The sequence below is a fragment of the Rhinolophus ferrumequinum genome, chromosome 9 (assembly GCF_004115265.2).
Source record: "Rhinolophus ferrumequinum isolate MPI-CBG mRhiFer1 chromosome 9, mRhiFer1_v1.p, whole genome shotgun sequence".
Taxonomy (NCBI): Eukaryota; Metazoa; Chordata; class Mammalia; order Chiroptera; family Rhinolophidae; genus Rhinolophus; species Rhinolophus ferrumequinum.
Genome location: NC_046292.1, coordinates 80,846,341 through 80,870,492, shown reverse-complemented (window position 1 = coordinate 80,870,492; position 24,152 = coordinate 80,846,341). Strand labels below are relative to the sequence as shown.

Here is a 24,152-nt window from a genome sequence, read left to right as displayed (position 1 = left end):
CCAGCTCACGTTCAATACACTCATCTGTGAGGGCCTGGGAGAAGAAGTCGCTTTCTGCAAAGTAAAACAAGCTGAGTTATGGGCCCAGGCAAAGCCCACTTCACTCAAGGCTGACTGATTACCAGAACTTTCCGGACAATGAGGAAGAAATCACCTCTTCCCTGATCCTTTCCTGGATCCTTAACTTTTCCATCAGGGCCCCGAGGTCAGCGAAAAATGGGTCTTTGCCAATTCCAATTGCTAGAATTTAAACAAAATGCTGTCCTCGAAACCTCAAACATAATCACTAGCTTTGCAAACCGCATACAACAAAACAAACCAAACCCACCCTGGTGGTAACCTATGCACCCAAATTCGTAGTGTTGTCTTCCTCTGGGCCATTACACCTGCCTGGGAAGAGGTTTCCTTTCCTCTAGAAGACAGCCACTGATGAGAGAAGTTCAGGTTGCACATGCCATCCTCAGAGATCAGCAAGTTGGTCAAGATAGGTTGCTAAGATTTCATTAAGCAGAAAGCATCTCTCTTTTCAAACTGTCAAGTCACACAGGTGAGCAATTAAGCCACTGAAACGGAAGACAGGAAAGGTTTCTTAAGGAGCATTTAAAAATGCAAAGCATGTTATCTGTAACACTGCCCGGGCACTTAATTAACTATATGTCCCACGTAAGCATTAGGCCTGAACACCGGAATCCAGAAAGGTGGAGCTGAGTCCAGCCTGCTAGCTAACAGATGCTGCACGGGAGGGCTGGGGGTGTGCGACAGGGGGTGTGGTGAGAGTGGGGCTCACTGCCACCCCACTCCTTAGAGGCAAGGCACTACCCCAGATTTAGTCTGTTCGCCGCGGGAGCCACTCATTGCATGTGGCCACTTACACTTAAATTAATTAAAATGGAATAAAATGCAAAATTCAGTTCCTCATTAGCCACGTGTGGCTACTTACATTTAAATTAATTAAAATGGAATACAATTTAAAATTCAGCTCCTCGTTTGCACTAGCTCCATCTCACATGCTCAACAGTCACATGGGGCCAGCGGCTCCCACGCTGGACAGCGCACAACGGAACATTTTCATCCCCACAGGAAGTTGTACAGGACAGAGCTGCTTCAGATCACCAGCCTCTCCACATTCTTGCCTCTCCACCAGTGTTTGGGTGTCATTTTTACCTCAGGGAACCATCCATTCAGCATTAAGAAATCAATTCAGTGGGACAGTACCAGCTTTCCTTCTTCTTAATGAAATAAGAGAGAAGAGAAAAATATCATAGCACATCATGTGCCAAAGAAACAAAAGTAAGTTGCAGGTCACAAAACTTTTTCAATTTTATTCAATTTTATTTATACACATATACACACCTCTATGTTACCTATATCTATACATTTACAGTTATATGTCTACTGAGCCACAAGGTAAAATGTATTAAGTCCTGTGGCTCAGGGTCAGAATAAGTTAGACCCCCTGCACTACAGCCTGGTCCTTAGCGACAGATTTTTGGGTGCTTTGCCGCTGCTCCTCTCCCGCTTTTCCAGATGACTCAGGTCAGGAGACAGGGAGGCAGCGTGCTGCACAGTACCACACGCGGGTTTCCCTCCAGACCTGATTTTCCCTGTGTGCTCTTCCATGGTAATCCATTTCCCCTGGGCACAGAGCCAGGAACCTGGAAGGACCCAGACACTTGTCTGGGCTCCAGTGTTTACTCAGGCAGGGGCGGAGGAGAGGGTGGGCAGACAGACCCACAGCTGAGCTCACGCCACTTCTGTGGCTTGTGAAGTCCGGCCCTTCTACATTTACAGCAGAACAAACGACTTGTCGGAACATCAGCAACAACGATTAAGAAGTGCCCAGAAATCATTCTTGCTCCCTTGAACCCCAGCTCCTTCCTCTCCAGCTATATTCCTATGGCTCACAAAGGCTGAAAGAAACTGGAATACCATTTCCTTCATTGTGATAGTTAATTGTATGTGTCAACTTGGCTAGGCCATGGTACTGAGATATTTGGTCAAACAATATTCTAGATGTTTCCGTGAAAGCATATTTTAGATGAGATTAACATTCAAATTACCAGTCTCTTAGTAAAGCAGATTATTCTCCATAATGGGGGATGGGCCTCTTCTAATCAGTTGAAGACCTTAAGAGAAAGAATGATAACCCCTAAAGAAGAGGGAATTCTGCCTGCAGGCTGCCTTCAGACCTGTACTGTAACATCGACTCTTCCCTGGGTCTCCAGCCTGCTGTCCTGCCCTCCAGATCTTAGACTTGCGAGCATCCACACTGCATAAACCAATTTCTTAAAATCTATCTATCTACCTACCTACCTACCTACCTGCCTACACACACACACACACACACACACACACACACACACCCTACTGGTTGTGTTTCTCTGGAGAATTAGAAGTTTTCCTGACTAACATACACTCATATTCTGCCCAAAGAAAGCTTCTCAAATGTCTCTCAAATGCCACCTCCCCTATTAAGCAGCCCCTGATTTACTCTGCCAGAATAATCGCTGCTTCTTCTGTGCTCGTTTCTGTAGTATAGCGCCTGTGCCACACTTTCGCCAACATGATTACTGTGCCTTGCACCATGGCTCATATTTTGATCCTAAACCTTGTTACTCAAAGTTTGGTCTGTGAACCAGCAGCATCAACACCCCTGGAAACTTGTTAGAAATGCAGAATCTCGGGCCCCGTCCAGACCTATGGAATCATTTTAACAAGATGCTCAGGTGATTCAGATCACATTAAAGTTTGAGAAGCACTGTTTTAAACAAAGTTCCTTAACTTTGAGGAGCTTTTAAAAACACCAAATGCCTAGCTCCTACCCTCAGACTCTTAAGTAATTGAAAGTCTTAAGTAATTGGGGTGCAGCCTGGACATCAGGTGTTCAAAACCTTCCCAGGGGTTCCTAATGGGTAGCCAAGTGCGAAAACCATTGTAAATGAACCCCTCATTTTATAAGAGCAAGTGAGACTCGTGACATTAAAAGACTGTGCCAGGCCACAAAGTGAGTCAACATCAGGAACAGGACTCCACCATGGCTTCCTGTCACCCTAAGAATGTTAAGGAAACAGAAAAAGATCCATATGCACCATCAGCAAACGTAAAATGAAACCTGGGTCATCCAACACCCATTGGATTCAGGACATTGTCATCACACCAAGTGTCTCTTTGGTAAGAACCCAGAGGATTCTCTATAAACACAAAGAACTACTTGGTGTAGGTGGGATCTCAGGAACCCTTCCGATTTATAATCACTGTCAAACACTGAAACCAAGTGTAAAATTAGTGCTGGACAAGACAGGAGCCAACCCCTTGCCCCAATCTAGGGTGACCCCAAAACGTCCCACACAGGCAGAAATACTGCCTCAATCAGCAACGTCATTGTCCGCTGGTGCCTGATTCTTTGCTCGGGCAACTCTATGGAAGGTGCAAGATGACATTAGTGTGCCTTCTTAGGGTTGCCATATGGCATGGATTTCCCATCTGAGTTAGGAGATAACAGGAGGAAAAGATGGGAGAAGTAAACAGAGTTGTTTTCCTTCCAAGACCCTCTCTGTCTTTGTGCCAACCCGGGAGCTGCACTCACGCCTCGCCCAGCGCGATGGATGATCAGTGAAAACAGCCTCCATTCATATCTCACGCTCCACCTTTTGGGAAGGGTGACTACATGCAGAGGGGGCCCATCTTGGGCGGACACAGGCATGAAAAGTGGCTGCACCCAGCCAATCACTCAAGTGTGAGTAATTGCCTCCCTCCCTCCGGCTGCCCCTACAGTCCCCGCTACAATTTCTGGCCCGGAGTTGCTGGGAATGAATATCCCTCTGATCTGCTGCTGACAGTGCCGTAGTTCTTCCTGGGCAAAACTACATCTTTCCTTAGTGCAATGGAGCACCATCTGCTTCAGGGGGCACCTGCTGGAAAAGCTAACCCCAAATGCCCACTGTGCTGATAAATGTGTGCCCAGAAATTATACCGAACCCCACTCAACTGCTAGCTTGACAGCCAGTAGTAGCAGCTACCCGTACAGATGTGTTCTCAGCAGTGACATTAAAGGAAAAAAACTCCTCACCTTCAAGAGCACAATGTATGTGGGCGGGCGCACACACACACACACGCACACACACACACGTGTATACACATGCACACATGGACACACACACATACACAGGCACACACACATACTGTTGACAAGCATCCTTCCCACTAAGCTACACCATCCACGCCCCTTTGCCCCTGGAATGCATGCATCTCCTCCCTTGCAGATAAAGGGAAAACTACTTCCTGTTATAAAGGACAGTTGTGTGTATTTGTGTAACAGGTTAAAAAAAAAAATACAATTGACAGCAGTAGTCATAAAACAGCACTTAAAAATCTTTACCAAACCACATAATTTTTCCCAGTCAGTGCCAAGCTTCAAAAGTGAGTTATTGGGGTAGATACACAATGTGGGAACTGCCAGGGACTCATAAACCCACTGTGACACCTGCATTTTATGGGTAAGGAAACAGAAACCTAGGGGGTGAGGTCATGTGCTCAAGGCCACGCAGCTAATGAGTTGTGATATCTAGACAAGATCCAGCTGTCCAGAGTCACAGGCCAACAGCCTTTTGGTGGCAGCACATTCCCCCCCCACACACACACACAGCCCAGAAAGCAATGCCAGCAGATAGTGATGAATGTTCTCAGAACAAGGCTTCTGACACTACTCACCACCTACACCAGCCCAGGTTTGGCTAAAAAGAGAACTCCCTGCGAACAAAAGGGGAAATGAAAACTGGAAATGTTGCAGTTGCACCATTCCTATATTTCTTTGGAAGGCTGAAGCCAACAAGAACTTCTCTTCCCAGCCTGGGGCACGTTCAGGAGGCAAAGGAAAATGGTGGGACGGCACGAGCCTTTTCCTGCAGCACTTGGGTTCTGGCCACACACCATTAGAATTACAAATAATTCCAAGTACCCTACAACCAAGAGCCTATGGCTTCTCCCCAAATTCAGAGTCACATCCAATTATTCCCCTGAACAACAGCAGAGCTCCTGGACCTTTATACACCCTCTTCCACTTCCTGGAAGACCACCTCTTCCCTCTGGCCAATGCTGGACTGATTTCTGCTTCACCATAAACGTGTGCATGTGCCTGGGGACAGCTGTCCCAGATTCAGTCTCACAGAATGTAAGAACTAGAGAGTCATCCCAACCAAACAATTTTTCCCATGTTATTGTCTCTTTCTTTTGAAAAATAAATTTATTTTTTTCCATTAAAACCATATTTTTAAAAATTGAAAATTTAGAGAAGAATCTACAAATCCAAATCCTGCAGGCCCACTGGATGTGGGCTTATTACCTACCAAATTTTACTTTCCTGGGCATGTATGTTTTATACAAGGCTATCATACAAATATTTCTGTATCCTTTTTCTTTGCCTATAATTATATCATTAAAAAATCCCTATGCTGCTATAGTCTTCCTATACATAATTCCAATGGCTATTTATTAATTAATCAACTGTATTGACCATGTGTACCTAACCATTTCCCTACTGTGGACTATTTGTGTTTGTTTCTAGGGCTTCGGTAGTATAAATAAGGCTTCACCGAACACCCCTGTGTATACAGGTTTTTTTCAGTTACTTGACGTTATTTCCCAGAGCTTATTTCCTGAATTATTTCTGAGAGCTTCCCAGAAGTCAACCTCCCCGATTTTCCTCATTGTTGGAGAAACACAGGCCCTGAGTGATTAAATATCTGAAAAGGAAAAAGAAACACTCTCTGGAGCCCCAGGTTTGGTCCTGACTCAGCTGTCAACAATCAGCCGTGTGAATACCGACCAGCCACTCGACTCCTCTGAGACTCGGTGTCCCTCAGGCATTAGATGACAGGTCACGGTGTTCTGATCCCCAGGAGTACTCTCTTTCTGCTCTTCACACGACCTCCTGGGTGATGCCAAATCACCTGGCCAGTGTCCCTGCTACTTCTGTGCTTTTGACCTAAGTTACTCAGGAAAACGACTTAGTCAAAGGCTATTGTGGGACCAGATTTCCTAAGCAGGCGGGGCTGTATAGTCAAGTCTAGGTGTGCAAACCGTGGCAGCAGTCTTGGCTGTTTCTCCCCCCTCCAGTCCTGGGCACTGCTTTCTGAATCCAGGTCAGTCATGGAATTCAAACCTGCCTCATTCCTAGGCGTGTTGACCATAGCACATTGTGACAATGATAAACACAGGCCTGCATGGGGACTTCCCAGAATTCAGTCGTGTGGGGAGGGAGCCGGCCTGTGTCTCCTTTCATGGTTCTCCAGGACCGTAGAAAGACCACTGTCACACCCCTAACGGATCCCTGCAGGGAAAAACACCACACTTAGCCCAGAGCACACCAGAACAAGAAGGAATGCGTTCCTCTTGTTTCTTTCTGTCTTATCCATACCACAGTTTGCCATTTGTTGTGGGCCTCTTTAAAAGAAAGATTACAATCAGCAGAGAAAAGAAGATAATTAACTTTTTCTCAATCTTTCAACATCCTGTATGCCATACGCAGTTCCCTGTGCTACTGTCTCCTCAGTTATGGAACCAGGTGACGTGAGTTCCAGTTCAGTCATTTCTGCCTTTTCATACTTCGTCTGTGAAAATCATATGGCTTTTGCACAGTTATAAAGGGAAGCACAACCGGACCTCGGAGTTTGCTGCATGCTGTGAGGGTAAACACACAAGCTTCAGAGTCAGGCAAACCTATGTCGAATTCTGATTCCACTTCTTTTCAGCTGGGTGAACCTGACAAAATACCCTATTTAACAGAATCTACGACACCATTGCAAAGACCTACGATTATGTTACTTACTACCAAGAAAGAAAAGTCTCTGCTAATTAAACAGTGATATAACATCGATTGTAAGACATACCACTGTTTTAGATGCTAAAGTGTGAAAAAAAAAAGTCTTAGAATCAACAAGTGAGATTTAACCTCCCTACAGTTATATTTTTTCTCAGGTGTAAGATGGAGATGCTACATGCCCACCTTGAAGGTTGGTAGTGAGGTGGATACGAGATGACTGCACAATGCTATACTCTGGACCTGGTCCACAGTAAGGGCTCAATACAATGTTAGTTCCTCTTCTCAGTCAAAAGTGAGAGGTAGGTTCTGATAGATTATAAGCTCTTTCAGAGCAGATACCAGGTTTTATACATCTTGGACCTCTTCTCACCTCCCATGACCTAAAACATAGCCGTGCACATTATAGATACGTAATAAATGGATGGTGAATATAAATGAACTAGTTGAAAACTGACAATTCCCAAGCAGAGACGCGCCTATCAGAGTCTGTGGGCCGGTGCAATCCCACTGGCTTCCCAGCCCAGGAAGTGAATGAGCACACCTGTCAGTACCTTCCTGGGTCATGGAGGCTGCAAAAGAGAAAAGCAAACGTCAGCTGCTCGATGCACATCCCCCGAGCAATTTCCCATGCACGCAAGCTGTGGACGCCGGCCCACTGCATTTGGGTAAGCACGAGCAGCTAAGTCTCAGTTGTAGACAAATGCAGCATTGGGGTATCCCGTGGGCCTCCTGGGGAAGCCAGGCTGCCTCTGTGCCTAAATGTGAAAGGCTGTGTATATCAAGTCAGACAGGCTATGTCCCCACAGGCTCTAAACCTGGAGTCTCTGAGAGAGTTACTGTGCAGCATAAACAAATGTCCCACGTGGGTGGTGCTGGAAGGAGCAGAAGTTCAGACAGACTTTTCCCCTAGATGTTTATACCATGTTTCCCTGAAAATAGACCTAGCCAGACCATCAGCTCTAATGCGTCTTTTGGAGCAAAAATTAATATAAGACCCAGTCTTAGTATAGTATAGTATAATATAGTGTAGTAATAGTATATAGACCCAGTCTTATAGTAAAATAAGACCAACGTCTTATATTAATTTTTGCTCCAAAAGATGCATTAAAGCTGATGGTCCGGCTAGGTCTTATTTTCGGGGAAACCCGGTACCTGCTGCTTGTACCCTCCTCCGGGTACCCCAGCTCTATTGGAAAAGGGGAAGAGACAGAGCCAGGGAAAGAATCTCATTTCCACCGCCCACTTTTGATCATTCATATTCATGTAGGAGATGAGAGGAGCTGACAAGGACACTTTTAATTACAAGTAATCTAAAATCCTTACTTCGCCCTTGACTTCAGTCAAGAGACCTTCTGTCAGAGACACACTCAGGCATGTGTGTGCACGCGTGCACGCTCACACCCTCACAAATGCACACTCACTTCTCCCTCCAAGCTCCGACTAGCTGGAATTTCAAAGTCCCAGTTTCCTAAGGAACGTTCACACAAATGGCTATGGCTTTCACAAAGTGAATGGGACTTGCAGGGGAACAAAAGCAATAATAACTAGCAAAATAGTAATTACCTATCCTTTGACGCTTTGTGCATTCGTTCCTATTCAGCCTTTCCCTTCAGATGAAGGGAAGGACAGGAGGATTGGAGGAAGGAGGAATTCAGTCAGAAACCTCATTTCCCAGAGTCACGCAGTGTGTTGGCCACAGGGTAGAAAGCAACCTTCCTGTGAAATCAGTTTTCCTCCCGCAGGAACTGGTTTGTGAGTGTTCTCTCGGGTTCTCTAAGAGCCCTGCATCTAGTCCCTTCCACCACTGCCCTCCTTTGCTTCTCTGTGCTCTGGGCAAAAGGAGGAAAAGCCTAGGACAGCAGTCTCCTAGGAGCGAAGGCTGCATTCCTGCCCCGGCATCGCTCCGTCCCCAACTGTGACGTCTGCTACCTAAAGTATGCGTGATGACCCCAAAGTGGGCAGGGGTGTCATTTATCTGGTTACCCATTCCCAGCACTTAATGGGGATTTTAGGAAACTTGCCACAGCACGTATCCCTCTTATTAATAAGAGAGTCCTTACTAATAGAGAAAGTCAGGCACATAGCTCATCAAACCTCTACTAATTATTTATGACACTCCAGTCACCCACTGTGTAGACGCCCTATCATCCTATTCCTGGGAGAAAACAAAGCACACCCAAGAGTTTGCATTTCTCAAAAATCCATGTTTAGATCAAGCATAAATAACTGCTGTGTTCACTGCTGCATCCCCAGTATTGAGACTAGTGCCAATCCCTGGAACTTTCTGCAATGATGAAAATGTTCTATGCTACACTGTCCAATACAGTAGCCACAGCCAGCCACATGCGGCCTTTGAGCACTTGAAATGTGACTAGGGAAACTGAGGAACTGGGCTCTTTATATTATTTAGTTTTAATTGATGTAAATTCAAAGAGCCCCGTATGGCTAATAGTTACTGTATTGCAAAGCACAGATCTATAGGCTGCCTGGTATACAGCTGGTGCTCAACAAATGTTTGCTTAAGGGAAGAATGAATGGACAGTAGCTGATCACCATCACTTCTGATTAAGCAGGATTCTCACATTCATTGAGCACTCACTTTAAACAAATCCCTGTTTAAATCAACAACCTTCTGAGCGAGGTACTTTTATTGTGTCTAGTTTAAAGATGAAGAAACTGAGGCTCAGAAGAGTTAAGGAGGAAACCCACAGCCACGCAGGACGCGGCCAGGCCAGGAATCAACCCCAGGCAGTGTGATGGGGCAACTTTTCTACTGATGAAAAAAGTGTGTCACTTTACTTTCTGCAGGGTGACACCAAATTCAACAAGGAGCTTTTCCTGTTGAAACAGAGCAATGAAGATACACAGTGTGTTATGTCTGGGAGCCTTTAGAAGCTTAGCCAGTGCTTTCAGCAGAGCCTCAGCAAGGCTCTGTTGACTGACTTGGCCCCCAAGTCAAGTACTAACTATTCGTTCCACCCCTGTGGCCTTCCCCTAGAACCACCTCCCAGGACAGCAGAGTACTCGGCAGTAGCCTCACAATCTCCACGAACTCTCACCTCCTAACACTGACAAGCACGTCCTCGCATCAGGCACTGAGTGTCCATCTCCAGCGAGAGTCTTTCATCTTTTCTCATCCATAAGTCATAGCCCCAGCTGACCACTGACCCTTGGATAAAACGGGCTCAACTGTATAACAAAGGGACATGAGTTTCCACCACCATCCGGCACAAACACAAAACCAGGAACTGAGCGTGGCCAGCTCACCCTCTCCTCAGCTGACCCTACTGTCCACCATAGCAGCCCCGACGCCATCACACAGGGAGCTTTTGTCTTTACAAGGTTTCTTGCTGAATCCATTTTTGCAGCTCTTTTCACACCCTTTAAGGCAGCCATTTGTGCTCCTCTCAACGGGGTTCTTTCCAACAATCCTGCAAGCTGTTTCCTTTGCCGACCCCAGAGCTGTGTCATCTGTGACTGTCACCATTGGGATCTGAGGGGAGAAAAAGATGCAAGTGGAACTACTGCTGATGAAGGGGATTGGGGGAATGTGATGGCAAAACAAAAAATTAATTCTAGGTAAGATCATTGTTTTCCATTTGGACATTCTTAAACCACTCTAAGTTTGTCCTCGGTGGTCAACTGTAGGAAACAATTTTCCTCAGAGTGTTGCTACATAACCAAGTGGTTCCTTGAAGAGGATTTTATATCATAGAGGCTTCTACACCTTCTTTTCCAATTATTAAATCCTACCCTTTCTTCATCCAGTGTAACCCCACCTCCTCCAAAATGTCTTCCCAGACCATTCCAGCTCTCAGGAATTCCTTCTTCCTCAGCGTTCAGACAGCATCCATTATCTGCAGGGCCACCTCCTCAGGGACCCACGCTGCCTGAGGGGAAGGGCCCTAGGGACCAGTGTGGCCTTTCTTCACAGGCCTCTACATTTAATCTCTAACCTCAAACGCAACTTCCCCACTCAGCGAAACAAAAGCTCAGCCGTGAACTAGATCCAGCCCTTCTGATCTAATAATTCACCACCTATTGGAGGAAGCCCTTCCAGGTCTCACTCGGCTGCAAGTCCACCATTCACACACATAGCACTTTTTTTTGAGGGGAATTCTATTTAAATATTTTTCTCTATTTTTTTCCCTTTGTTTCAGTAATCTTTATAGATTGGCACTGGGAAGCTATCCAGGTGGTTGACCCTTAATTCAATATGATATTTTTGGGTTACTCAATTGTCTTAAGCAAACACTTCCTGGCATTGCAATATAACGATTCATTCTGTACTTAATCATATATTTTGTTGCATTGTTGTTGTGTTTGTGTATGCTATGTTTTCTCAAGGACAAAGACCATATCTTACTATCTGGGGTATTTCCCACCACAGCTAACACAGGCTACAAGTATTGAAAAGTATTTATTAAATAAAAAATAAATGGAAAAAAAAAAAGAGAAACACTCTCCAGGCACTGGGCAAAATAAGTGATTATAAGATCCTAGAGCACCTCAAATAATCTTCGAATTGGAAATGTCCTTCAAAGAATGTTCAGTGCATGGCAGGGCCCAGGGCAACGCTGGAGGCTGGTCAGGAACATCCGCTCACATGGTTGTCTCGCTCTTCTAAATAATGAATCATTTCAATGACTATTTGGCAAAGCTCATTTCACTTGGGACGGAGAATTATTTCAGCTGTATATAGTTCCAAAATAAAAGATAAAGGGAAGTATTTGAAAACCCAAAACTACTACCCCTAACTTAAGAACATAACAAAAATCACAAAACTAATGCTTACAACTCAACAATAAGACAAACAACCCAATTTTTAAACGGTCGAGATATTTGAATATGCATTTCACCAAAGAAGATAATACAACTGGATAACAAGCATATGAAAAGGTACTCGACATCATTAGACATTAGGGAAATGCAAATCAAAATCCTAATGAGATGCCACTACAAATGGCTTTAGTCAAAAAGCCATTGATAAAACCAAGTGTTGGTGATGATGCAGAGAAATTCGAATTCTCCTACATAGCTGGTAGGAATACAAAATGGTACAGCTACTTTGGAAAACCGTTTGGCAATTTCTTAAACAGTTAAATATATATACAAGTATACCGTATAACCTAGCAATTTCACTCCTAGATATCTATCCAAGAGAAATGAAAACACAGGTCTCCAAAAGACTTGCATGCAAATGTTCAGAGCAGCATTATTTGTAATAGCTAGAAACTGGAAACAATACCAACATCCATCAAATGGTGAATGGATAAACAAATGTGGTATGCCCATACAATGGAATATTACTCGGCGATTAAAAAGGAATGAACTTCTGATGCAACAACGTGGATGAACATCAAAAACATGCTAAGTGAAAGATGCCAGACACAAAGGACTACACATCATATGATTCTATTTATATGAAATTTCTAGGAAAGGCAAAACAATAAGACAGGAAGCAGATTATTAGTTACCTGGGGCTAGGGGTAGGTATGGGGATTGGCCACAAACAGGCATGAGGAAACGTTTTGGGATATTGGAAGTGTTCTAAAACTTTCTGTGTAGTTGCACAACTATATATATTTACTAAAAAATCATTGAATCACTTACAATGGGTGAATTTTATAATATATAAAGTATATCTCAAGCTATTTTTTTTTTTAAGCAATGCTAAAGCTGCAAACCACCTTAATTTGGGGCTTCAAAACTATGTAGTTTCAGTTTGTGGGTATTACGCTAACTAAAACAGCATCTTAATACCGTACAAGCCATTATAGGTGGAAATTAGAAGTGTAATAATTCATATCATTATAATGTAAAGTTATTTTTTTGCATTTTTAAATACTGTACAGGTCATTAATGATTTTCAAATAAAGTCTAAATCCCAAGGCATCCCAGACTTTCCCAAACCCGAGAGGCCAGCTTTCCCAAAGCCCTGCTGACAGGGGTAGAACTGGCCAGTGTGAAAGGTCACTGTCGCTCTCAGCAGTGAGGGTGTGAAAGCCTTTTTCCCAACATCCCCTTGTCTTGAGTCTGAACCAAGAAGAATTTTGGCCTTCCAGGTCTTCCTGCTTAGAGGACAATGCTCAAAGACACTCTCCTAGGGGCCTACACCCATCGCTGAACTCACTGGAGCAGCTTCTCCACGGACAAGTCTTTCCAGAACTACACTTATGACATATCTGCCCAGTGTCTCATCACCCAACTTGCCCGGCCAGGTGGCCTTCATCCAGCCAAAATTTGTATCCATCAGTGTTCTTCAAAGAAACGAACCAAGAAGACATGTGTGTATATATATTTCTACAGACAGAGTGAGGTTTGCTTTTAAGGAATTGACTCACACAGCTATGGGGACTGGGAAGTCCAGCATTTGCAGGGCAGGACAGCAGACTAAAGACCTAGGAAAGAGTTGGTGTTGCGGTTTCCAGCGCAGAGGTAGTCTGAAAACAGAAATCCTTCTTCCTCCAGGGAGCTCAGTCTTTTTCCTGACTCCTTTGAGGCCCTATGCTGACACTTGAGCACAAATGGTCTATGCCTCATCGCAATCCTCTGTTGGCACACGCCACACAGGAGGTGCTCGGGAAAGGCTTGCAAGTCCACAGACAACCATACAACTCCACGGAATCGGTCATGTTTCTCTACTTTCCCATCACATACTTGAAAAATATATACATCCTAAATTTTATAATAGTAACTACAATGATCGTCACATGATCATTCGATCATCACATATATTTTTTTTCTTTTTACTGTGGTCATTATAAGAGCAGCAAAATGCTAAAGTGGATAAAGAACCCACAGAATCAAGAAATGTCTACATTTGGGAAATCTTCAACCAAGTCTGTACTCTTCTCATTAGCACCTGCTTGGAGTGCGGCCCAGCTCAGAATGACCACTCTGAATCCCTCCACCCCACTGCCCTGAAGCATTTTATGATATATCCCCCACATTAGGAGATAACCTCCAAAAAGACTCAGCCAGGTGAAGGCATCTGGCACACGCAGGCACTGGGAGCGGGGAACAGGAGGAGGGCGGCGCTTTTCAGGTGGATGAACAGGTAACAGCTGTATTGGGGAGCTGTGTGTAGACAGTGTTCTATCCGCCACGTGGGCCCTTGAGGCAGAAGAGGCTGGTCTAAAGAGGGCTGAGGAGCCGAACACAAAATGGTCAAATTCCTGCAGCTCATGGTTTTCAGGTACCTACTGAGGCCCATGACATCCCTGCCCCGGAGTTCCAGGAGACATCGCTGCATCCTTCTCACAATAAGAGAAAAATCTTCATAGGAGCATGGGGAGCATCTGGTAACACCATCAGCACCTTCTAGATCGTGTATCTGTGAAGCAAGTACTGGATTCTCAGCAAAGACAACCTCTGACTCTGGGCTTATGCACATTCCCTTTTAAAAATAAGAACACTTTTAACCGTATTTTCTGAATCTTGCCAGAGGGAATCATCTCTTCAGAAAATAAGAAAAAAATATCTTCAAAAGCACTATTTGGAATGAGTTAAAGAACTGATCACACCGGGGAAAAGTAAAACTAACATTTATTGAGCTTATGCAGATAACTAAGGGGGAGCCATAGGCTAGGTCTCTACATACCCCTTCTAATTTTGTTACATCAACCCTATAGGATAGGATCTTTAACTCCACTTTCTTGATGAGAAAACGGAGGCCCGGGAAGAAAGGTTACCTCTCCCAAAGTCACACAGCTGTAACCTGCTGACCTTTCCTACCACTGGTTAGTTTTATGACTCACCACATCTTAGATATAATGATGCTCTTTTTGCCAGGCCATGATGATCTTCAATCAAGATACTTAACTAATTGCTTGTGTATTTATTTCTTGGTGAAACCCTTAAAACATGCTATTTACTTCCACTTTGTCTTTTTGGTCTTCCCCAGTTTCAGGTATCAAAATGTCCAACTTCTTCATTTGGCTTCTTCTCACTCCAATTTAAACTTCTGCAGAATTGCACATTTTCAAGGCCAGATATCATCTACGAAATAATCATTCAACTGTGCCTAATTTCAGTTAGATGCTTTGAGGTTGGTGATCCTTGACGTTTCCTAACAGTAAATAGAGTTTCTTTCATTTACATAATGCCTCAAGGCTTCCTCAACTGTACACCAAACTGATAGACCAAAATCATTTCACTCACGCGGAAACTCACAGAGCAAAATGCAGTCACCTTGCCCACACAGTGTTCAGATAGGAAGAGCTCAAGGAGAGACTTCAAGGAAGAACTGGAAAGGCAGGGTTTGCTGGGATTTCAAAATGGTTACTCTCAAGTCAAAATGCACGTTTCATTACCTGCAGCTGTATCTCTGCTAGTGTGGTAACCGTGAGCAGCAGAGCCCTGTCTCAACCTCGTTTCCTCCCTGCTCTCTCACCCCTGTTCACCCTCCTCAATCTTGAGCAATTGCTAACACTGTGAAGTCGGACAGGAAACGGCGTACTGCTCCAGGTCCTTAGCTAATGATACCAAACAAGTTGAGGCAAGATCAACGTGCAGCCAGATCAAAGCTCAACGAAACCCTACAGCTTATTCACCGTCCCAAAGGAGCCTTCCATCCCATGGAGAGCCTTCCCCAACAGTGTCTGCACTACTGTCCCCCCAAATCACTCAGAGACCACGAAAACAGATGCCATCACATTGCACACAAAGGCAACAGGCATTTTAACATAGTTCCCCGACCAGGTTAATTACTCATGGCAGGGGACATCTTCTTGTCCCCAAGGCGGAGCGCCATCACATCTTAGTGTCTGGCTGCTGTAGCCTCTACGGAATCTCAGGTCCCACCCTGGAATCTGCATTTTGACAAGATCTCCAGGTAATTCAAGTTCGTGTTTGAGAGGCACTAGGCTACTGCATGTAGGACAAAAATGTTATGCATTGATTGATACATTCTGTTTATAACCTTTTGCCTTCCCTAAGCATTCATTCATTCAATGAATAGACATCCATTCGTCATTCAACGAATATTTATAGTGTGCCTACTAGGTGACCAACTGTCTAGGGGAGAAAAGGCCACCCTCATGAGCAAAGCAAAGGACCGACCTCACAGAACTTACATTCCAGTTGGGGAGACAATAGCAAATAAGAAAACATGTAAACAAATGAAAGAGATCATAACAAGCTGGAATAGTGCCACCAAGAAGATACAGAGGATGACAGAGTTACGACTGAAAGCTGTGGGGTGAAGACTTTTAATAGAAAGGGGAGGATCCAGAAAGGCCGCTCTCCCAATAGAGAACATTTGAGCTGAAACTTGAAAGTGAGAATGAGCTAGCCATTCAAAGGAGTGAGGGAGAACCTTCCAGGCAGAGGGAAGAGCCAGTTTGGAAAGGTCCAGGATTGGGAAAAGGACAGGTACTTGAGGAACAAAAAAAGAGGACCAAGTACCTGGAGGCTAGGGAGCCCAGGAGAGTGTGCAATCGCCAGAGAGTTGAGAGAGATTACTAGGCAGGGCCATTTCAGATCAAGTAAGTCACGACAAGGAGCTGGAATATCGTTCCAAGTGCCATGAAAGGCACTGCAAGGTTCTGAGCAGGGGACGACATGGTGCCGCACATATAATGTCATTTACCTATTGTATTAGAGGACAGACTGGGTAAGAAACAGGAGTAGACCTAAGGAGGCAGTCATGCGGCTCACTGTGCAGTCCAGGTAGAATGGCCCATTGCAGGAAGACAAACTGAGACAGCAAAAGCAGGCTGGGGATTTGTGCTGGGCCTTGTGTGCCACCGCGCAGCTTTGGACACAAAGGAGAGGAGGCTCCAGGCAGTGAAGGGGCTTGCGAAGAGAGGCACGTGAGGAAATCAGCAAACAGCAGTGTCATTTCAGGCACCAGTTAACTTGACAGTGTCTTTGTTAAATGAAATGAGCATATACTTTTTGACCAGCAGTTCACATATTTATCCTATAAGCGGACAGGCGTGTGTGCAATGTGACGTATGCCCTAGATTATTCATTACATGTTTGTATAAGCAAAAGATTGGAAACAAACTAAATGTTGAGTAACAGGGAGCTGGTTAAATAAATTTTGATATAGCCATACATTGAAATACTATACAGCCAAAAATAGAAACAAGGACACTTTCACATTTTGAGTTTTTTATACATATATTTGTATATGTGCATCTATATATAATCTGTATATATAGTGAGATGTTACCAATTGTGTACAAAAATATTTTAAAATTCTCACGCACATATTCGCCAGTATATACTTAGGAAAATCCTCAAAACGAGACCAAAAAACAGGGAATAGTGACTGCCTGCTTTTGAGGGACAGAAACTGAGGGGCACGTACTTCTTACTGTGTGCTTTTATAGCATTTGAAATTGGTACCATGTAAATATATAACCTATTTAAAATAACTAAGCAAAATTTAAATTTCAAAGAATACATTGAAAGAGGTATAGAAGATGGGCCCATGGTGCTGAGATCACAGGGGACGGGACAGAGGAAGGGGGAGAAATTCAGAAGGAGGTACCACTGGGACTGAGTCTTGAAGAATGAACAGGCATCCATCACCAACACAAGGCAGAAGGGTTCCTAACAAAGGCATGGACGTATAATTCAACAGGGTCCTTTGAAGGAAACACCAGTATTTTTGACTTAACTAAAGCTCATGGAGTTCCAGAAGGGCCAGCAGCTCTAGCCTGTTAGGCCAAGAAGTTGGGGCTTTTCTCAGGGGGAGAAGTACGTGATCAAGTCTGCGGTTCTTCAAGGTAACTCTGGCTGCAGTATAGAAAGTGGATAGACACAGTGGTGGGGAGAAGCGGACTGGAACCTGATTCAGAAACTAGGTAAGAACTAGTTCCTTCGATGGAGGAAGCAATGATGCAAAAGGAGAACAGATACGACAGGGATTAAGAAGCTGGCATCAACCAATTTGGGAACTGATTCCATGCGTGAGGGGCACAGGAATAAAGGACAACTCCAAATACCTCACCTAGGCTGCCATTATCTGAGAGAAAAAACGGAGGCAATGGAGCAAGTGTGGGAACGAGAGAGGAATAAATGATTTCAGGGAAGGCAGAATGATGGATTCCCATCTCCAGGTGTACGTTCTTGAGCGATTTGACTCAGGTCTCTGAATTTTAGTTGCTTCATTTGTAAAATGGAGCTATTATCTATATTAGAGGATTGTTTTAATCATGAAATGATTAAAACGTTTGCCACATTGCTTGGCATATATTAGGTACTTAACAAGAGGTAGCCCTGGACATTAGAAATCGTACATTACAGAAAAGTCTCTGCAACAGAGAAATGCCTAGTTCACTAAGGTAAGGATTTCAAGGAAATTTTTAGAAATTAAAGGAGGATGTTGTGATTCAATTGATTCCAAGTTTCATTCCTCTAGGGTCCCCAGACCAATCCCTCCCCTTGACAGTCCTGTGACCAGTTACAAGAATGGATCGGGGCCACACATCTCTCGCCATTGCTGGGCAAGCAACTCACAGCCCAGGCTTTTGCTAAAAGGACTATTCACCAGAACTAGTCAAGACTGGCTTCTTTCAATGCTAGGCAAACACTAGCATCTATAACCCCCCAAACGGCCAGACCAGCCGGATAACTGTTTGGGGTTTTTCACTTCCTGTATTGTGTATGTTGAACCTCTCACCATGAGAGCAAAGCAAACCCAGACGACCACCCTGAGGTGTACTCGCACGAGAGTGACCTTTGGGGATTTTCCAGTGAAGATGAAGTCTGGAACAAGACTAAAGTCTAGCCACCTCTAAATTCAATAACCCTACAATTTCTATAATCACAGATGACCTCAAATTACCTGCAAAACCAGGAATAAAAAGAAAACCCTGGCCTACCATGAAAACATGAACAAAACCCTGTTCCTTAGCCCTGAACATTCAACCAAGTCTATTCCATATGCCTCTTACACTTGGTTTTGAAGAGGTACCTCACGTTAGTCTTGTCAAGGAAAATAAAATCACAATGATGTTTGAAAGTAAAAAACAGAAGAAGTATCCAGAAAAATGTAATTTGTGCCCTTCTCTCAAAGCCAGTAAATACTTTCATGGCTGAAGAACCAACAATGGTCAGAAAACAGGAACATCCTCGTTCCCCAAATTGCCACTCTCCTGGAGACATGCTCTAAGGTTGCTCTAGGCCCACCTGCAGGACTGGGCCGTCCTAGAGGGCAGGAGCGATGTCACAAGGTCCTTCTGATAGGATCAGTCATATGCCTTCTAGGAGACATGTGCTCCTAGATCTGTTTTATACAAATCACCCTAATAGATTTATGCTATAAAATGGCTATGATCTGTTTGATATGCACAGGTCCACTGTAAGCACAGAGGATAACTACCCAACACGTAGGTTAAGGCAAACAAAAAAAATGCTAGCCAGTGACATTCAGTTCAGGCCAAAGAAAGCAAGCAACAAAGGTCAGAAGCTTAATAAAATTAATGTGAAAACTGACAGCCTGAGGAAGCTGATTATATCAGCTGTCCCCTCTGAGTCAATAGCAGAATGGCCTGGTAAGAATGGCTTTCTAGGGAGAAAGATTTCTACATTCTGGCCATAGGTCTCTGAAGATAGAATTAAAATACATGTGGGTTTCACCTACCCTAATCCTGTTATTAAAAATCAAACATTGTTTCACCTACCCTAATCCTGTTTTTAAAAATCAAACATTCTTTCCAAGTTTATATATAAATTACCACTGGTTTCTGGGTGGTGTCCCTGTTCCTTCCCAGTTCTCCTCTTGTAATTCTTCTCTAATGTGGCATCCTGTGCTTTGTCTCTTTCCTCGCCAATAAAATTCTAACATTTTTGTCGGGAGAGTAAGGAGTGAGCAATCTTCCTGGGATTGTCTTAGGTATGTGTGAGAACTGCTGATGGACAAAACATGCACTCCTTCCTCTGGGCATGGCAGAGACCCTGGCACAGTACTAAGACTGTTCAGACTGCCTGGGTTAGGTGGGGGGACCGGATGTTGTGTGGTGGTGAGTTCATCCCCAACATACTTGTCAACACCAGACCTGGGAACTATTCCTGACGGAATTCAGGAGGAACTATTGCTTGTTTCCATGTGAAACTGGTAGCGTTGGGCCTTTTCCCACACAAAGCATCTGTGCCTCTGGAACTACTGTACCCATCCCCTAAAATTGAAGATATATGACTTCCGATATGCGCAGAAGACAATTCCTGAGCTGCAGCACTCAAAAGGTAAATCTCTCTGGTTTTATCAAACCAGCCTTTACTAACCTATGAACCCCCCTGAAGCTTGAAGACGAGCCAATAGACTCCCCCACCCGAGCCATGCAACCACTCCCGCAATTCTTGCTTTCAGCGAAAACTAGATAATTCCGGCTGATTGTCACATGTCTAATTTCACACTAAACTAACTCATAGCGGAAAGAAACAAACTATCCTAGCAGGGCGCCACAGCTGCTAAACCTCAGATCGTCTATCGCCCCCAGGAAAACCCGAGATGTATGTGGGGCAATGTTCTTGGGCGCGCAACCGCCTCTCACAGGCGCGCACTCACACACTGGGGCACTACACACACAGCTGGAGACTTAGTTTTCTCTCCCTCAGAGAAGCATCCTCAGTCCTCAGCATCTGATCGGCTTCATCCGCATCCCCGGAACACACGCCTCCTTCAGCCTCCGCGCCACACACGTGGGGAAGCGCGTCCAGGTGGTGTCAGAAGGGAGGAGGGAAGCGCAGTGGGGAGGGCCAGGGATGAGGGGGCGGGCGCTCCGAGTGGGATGTGGGATCTCAGGTCCCCGGGTCAGCGTAGGTGCCATGTAAGCTTCTGGGAGGAAGAGGGGGCGAGAGGAGAAAAGCAGCAGGGAAGGCAAGGAGAGGAGGCAGGAGGAGAAATGGGGGGAGGGATCGCTCACCCAGGGTTTTGACTGCGATCTGCCTGGTGAGTGGAGGGGGCAGGTTGATGCACACTAAGTCCACGTCCTGATGCAGCAGCACCTCGTCAATGCGACTCGTGTAGAAGGGAACGCTCATCTCCTTGGCCAGCTCCTCGGCTTCCTCCTGTGTGCGGCCCCACAGCGCCTTCACCGCGAAGCCCTCGTCTTTCAGCAGCGGGATGATGACACGGGCAGTGAGGCTGGTGCCGAACACGCCCACCCCGGGAAGCATGGCTGCTCAGGTCCGTCTCGTTCTGCTTTAGCTCAGCTCTCCAGTCCAACACGCGCACACCCCTCCAGCTAGCCCTGCACCCGGCTCGCCGCGGTGCGCCAGCCGCTGTGCCCTGGGCAAGGCGCCCGGGTGCCAAGAGCGCACTCAGCTGCAGACGGAGCAACCTCCCGGCGCCTCAGTACGGTGCCTGCTGCAGAGTCCGCCCCGCAGGGCTCCCGTCCTTCCCGGAGGCGGTGGCAGGGATCTCACCAGGACGCCCGAGGACCCGAAGCCCTGCGGAACCCCTGCTCAGGCGGTACCCCCGCCGCAGCGCCGGCTGGCTCCGCGCGCCCCGCGGAGGCCGCTCCATGTCCGGCTCATCCCCGCTCCCCCGCCGCTGCAGCCCGGGACTGGCTCTCTCCCGCGTCTTTTCCGCAGTCAGGAGTAGGGCGCACAAGCCTCTACACGCTACCAGAGCCCGGACGAGCTCGGCTGCGGGGTCCCCTTTCTTCCCCGCCCTCCGCCTGGAATGAAATAATCCAGCCGCCACCAAGAGGTCGGCTAAACACGCGGCTCCGAGGGCGCGGGGCGCGGATCTCAAGCTGCAGCGCGGCGGCGGCGGCGGCGACGGCGGTGGCAGCGGCCACGACCCGGCGCCAGCCTGCTCATTCTGCTGCCATGTTCGCTCGCAGCGCGGCTCGGGCGGCCTCGGGCCGGGCCCGCTCGGCTCCGGGATCCCGCGGGGACGAGGGCGGAGTTGGGGAGTTTGGCTGTCAGCGGTCGGTTGTTCCTGCACCGCCCCCGCCACAGCGCCGCGCGCCATTGGCCACCGCGCACCGCCCCCGCCCCGCCGCCGCCGCCGCCGGCTGTGGGTGCGCGCAGCGCTGGGCGCAGGAACCCAGCCGGACTCCTCCCCGGCTCCGCCTCACTCGCCTCTAGCCCCTCCGCTTCTTTCACCTCCTCCGCTCTCTCACACACCTCCCTGCTTCTCCTTTCCTACCCTACACCACCTCTTTTCCCCTTGCCACTCCTCGCCGCTTTCCAAACCACGCCCCAAGCAAGCTAATAAATCTATCTAGGCTGGGCGCGCCCTTACGGGTGAGTCGTAGGTCCCTGGCAAGAAAGCAGCCGGCTCCCCGGCCCAAGGGAAGCCAGGGGACTCAGCGAAGTGTGAGCAGCAGGTAATTAAACCCTCTGCTCCGGGAGATTTTCCTGCCGGGAATCATGCTAGGGAAGCTTTCTAGGCATTCTCTCTTGCTGCTGTCTCCAACCCTCAGGTTATTGGAAACCCATTTAACCGATGATGTCCTAGGGAGGTTAGGTGACTTGGGCAAGGTCACACAACAGGTAAGCAACTGTCCTGGCATTGGAATCCAGGCTCCAAAGTAATCGATGAACTGGAGAGTTCTCCGAAAAAAAAAAAAAAGCCTGCTCCAGTCGTGCACCACCCCTCCCTTCGTGCAGGCACACTCCAGCCCCCTTCTCCCGAACAGTACTGTCTTGACAAGCTCTGCTTTCCCTGAGAGGCTGTCGCCCGCGTAGACGCTGTTGTAATCAGCGGCCGCAGCCAGACAGGGGTCCCGGAAGCGGATGCGGCAGGTGTGTATGCGCATCTAGGTTTAGAGACGGAGGGATCGCCCTGACTAGATACCACGCCGGCTTCGGGGCCTGACGCTTTGACCTCTTTCACCGCCGTTTCCTGTGTTCTCTACTCCCTTGCTTGTACCCCCTGCTTCGGTCTTGAGCCCTCACGGTGGTGTCTGGGGTTGGGGAATGGGGGCGAGTCTCCCCCAGAGCCCCTGGAGCTGTGGGGATCCTGCGCATGTCTGGTTTCCCGCCATTTCCTCAGCAGGGATCTCCCTGCCTGCCTGCCATGTAATAGGCACTCGGTGAACATTTGCTAAATAAATGAATGAATATTCATTGAATGCCTGCTTTGCGTCCACCTGGTGCTGGGAGGAAGGGCACGGGACCTGGCCTCTAGCTCAAAATCTCTGGAGAGGTTAGGGGTCCTGTCATATTCACATCTTGTCTCCTCCACTCAGCTCAATGTGGCACCTGCTTCAAAATGTGAGTGGAAATGTGATGTGTACTTGCAAGTGTTTAAACAACTTGTAACAACTTGCAATGAGAGAGTATCCGCACCTGGAGAGAGCAGGACCCCAAAAAAGCTTGTGTGTGGCAATGAGGGGAGGAGGCTAACCTCAGGGCATTAGTAGAAAGGTACAGAGGACAGAGTGCGCTGGGTGGCTGCCCCCAGCCTGGGAAGGTCTGAGACAAAAGGAGGTATTGCCACCATTTACTGACAGGCTTCTTTTGAGCAATTTGCAAGAACCCAGGCAGAAACTCTGACTGGGGCAAGGGTTCAGGCAACGGCGTTAGACATGAGGCACGTTCTCCATACGCAAGAGGTGGGATCCCATGTCAGAGATGGCACTGCTCACAGAGAGCAGGGGATGTGGAGCTTGGCATTGGGCTCAGAAGCACAGCCAGAGCACCTGCGGCTGACTCCTGGCTCAGCCATTTATTAGCTGTGGGAACTTAAGCAAATTACTTCACCTCTCTGTGCCACAGTTTCATCTGTAAAATGGGGTAATAATGGTATACACCCAAAAGGATTTTAGAGGATTATGTGGGTTAATTTCTATAAGGTCCTTAGAATAGTGTCTGGCAGATAGTAAGCCCTATATAAACGTTAAATAAGTATGAACAGTGGGTCTGTTCCCAACATCATTTCTTGATATGAGGACAATTGTATAAGTGCAGCAATAGCTAGCCAATAAGAGGGAATTTGTTTGTGTTATTTTAAAGGGAACTCTACCCGTAACTTCAGTGTGAATAAAAATAAACCTTCCATCTCTTTGATATCAAAAGACAATGATCACATTTGATTCTCATTAGAAATGTATAAAACAAACATTATCCCCATTTCACAGAGGACAAAACTGAACCCTAGCAGCAACTCAAACTTACGAGGTGTGATCAAACAATACGGTGAATGTGTAAGTTTTAAAAAAATGTATTACAGTAAAAGACACACGGACATTAATCCCCCTCAAAATACACCGCCTCACTTTGAACACACTTATCCCATCGTTCTTGCCACTTTCTGAAGCAGTTCTGGAAGTCCTCTTTTGTGAGTGTCTTTAGTTGCACTGTCATGGCTGCCTTGATGTCCTGAATCATTTTGGCTTTGGGGAAGAGCCAGAAGTCACACGGT

At 46.4% G+C, this 24,152-nt stretch overlaps 1 protein-coding gene across 1 annotated transcript in view; it reads right to left on the bottom strand.

Moving 5' to 3' along the window:
- Positions 1-21,624, bottom strand: part of GFOD1 (glucose-fructose oxidoreductase domain containing 1) — a 101,519-nt gene extending 79,895 nt beyond the window's left edge. Inside the window, exon 1 of the mRNA XM_033113578.1 lies at positions 20,701-21,624. Coding sequence (XP_032969469.1) covers positions 20,701-20,953 — 253 coding nt within the window. The 5' untranslated portion in view covers positions 20,954-21,624. The remainder of the gene's footprint in view (positions 1-20,700) is intronic.
- Between the last annotated feature and the right edge of the window lie 2,528 nt (positions 21,625-24,152).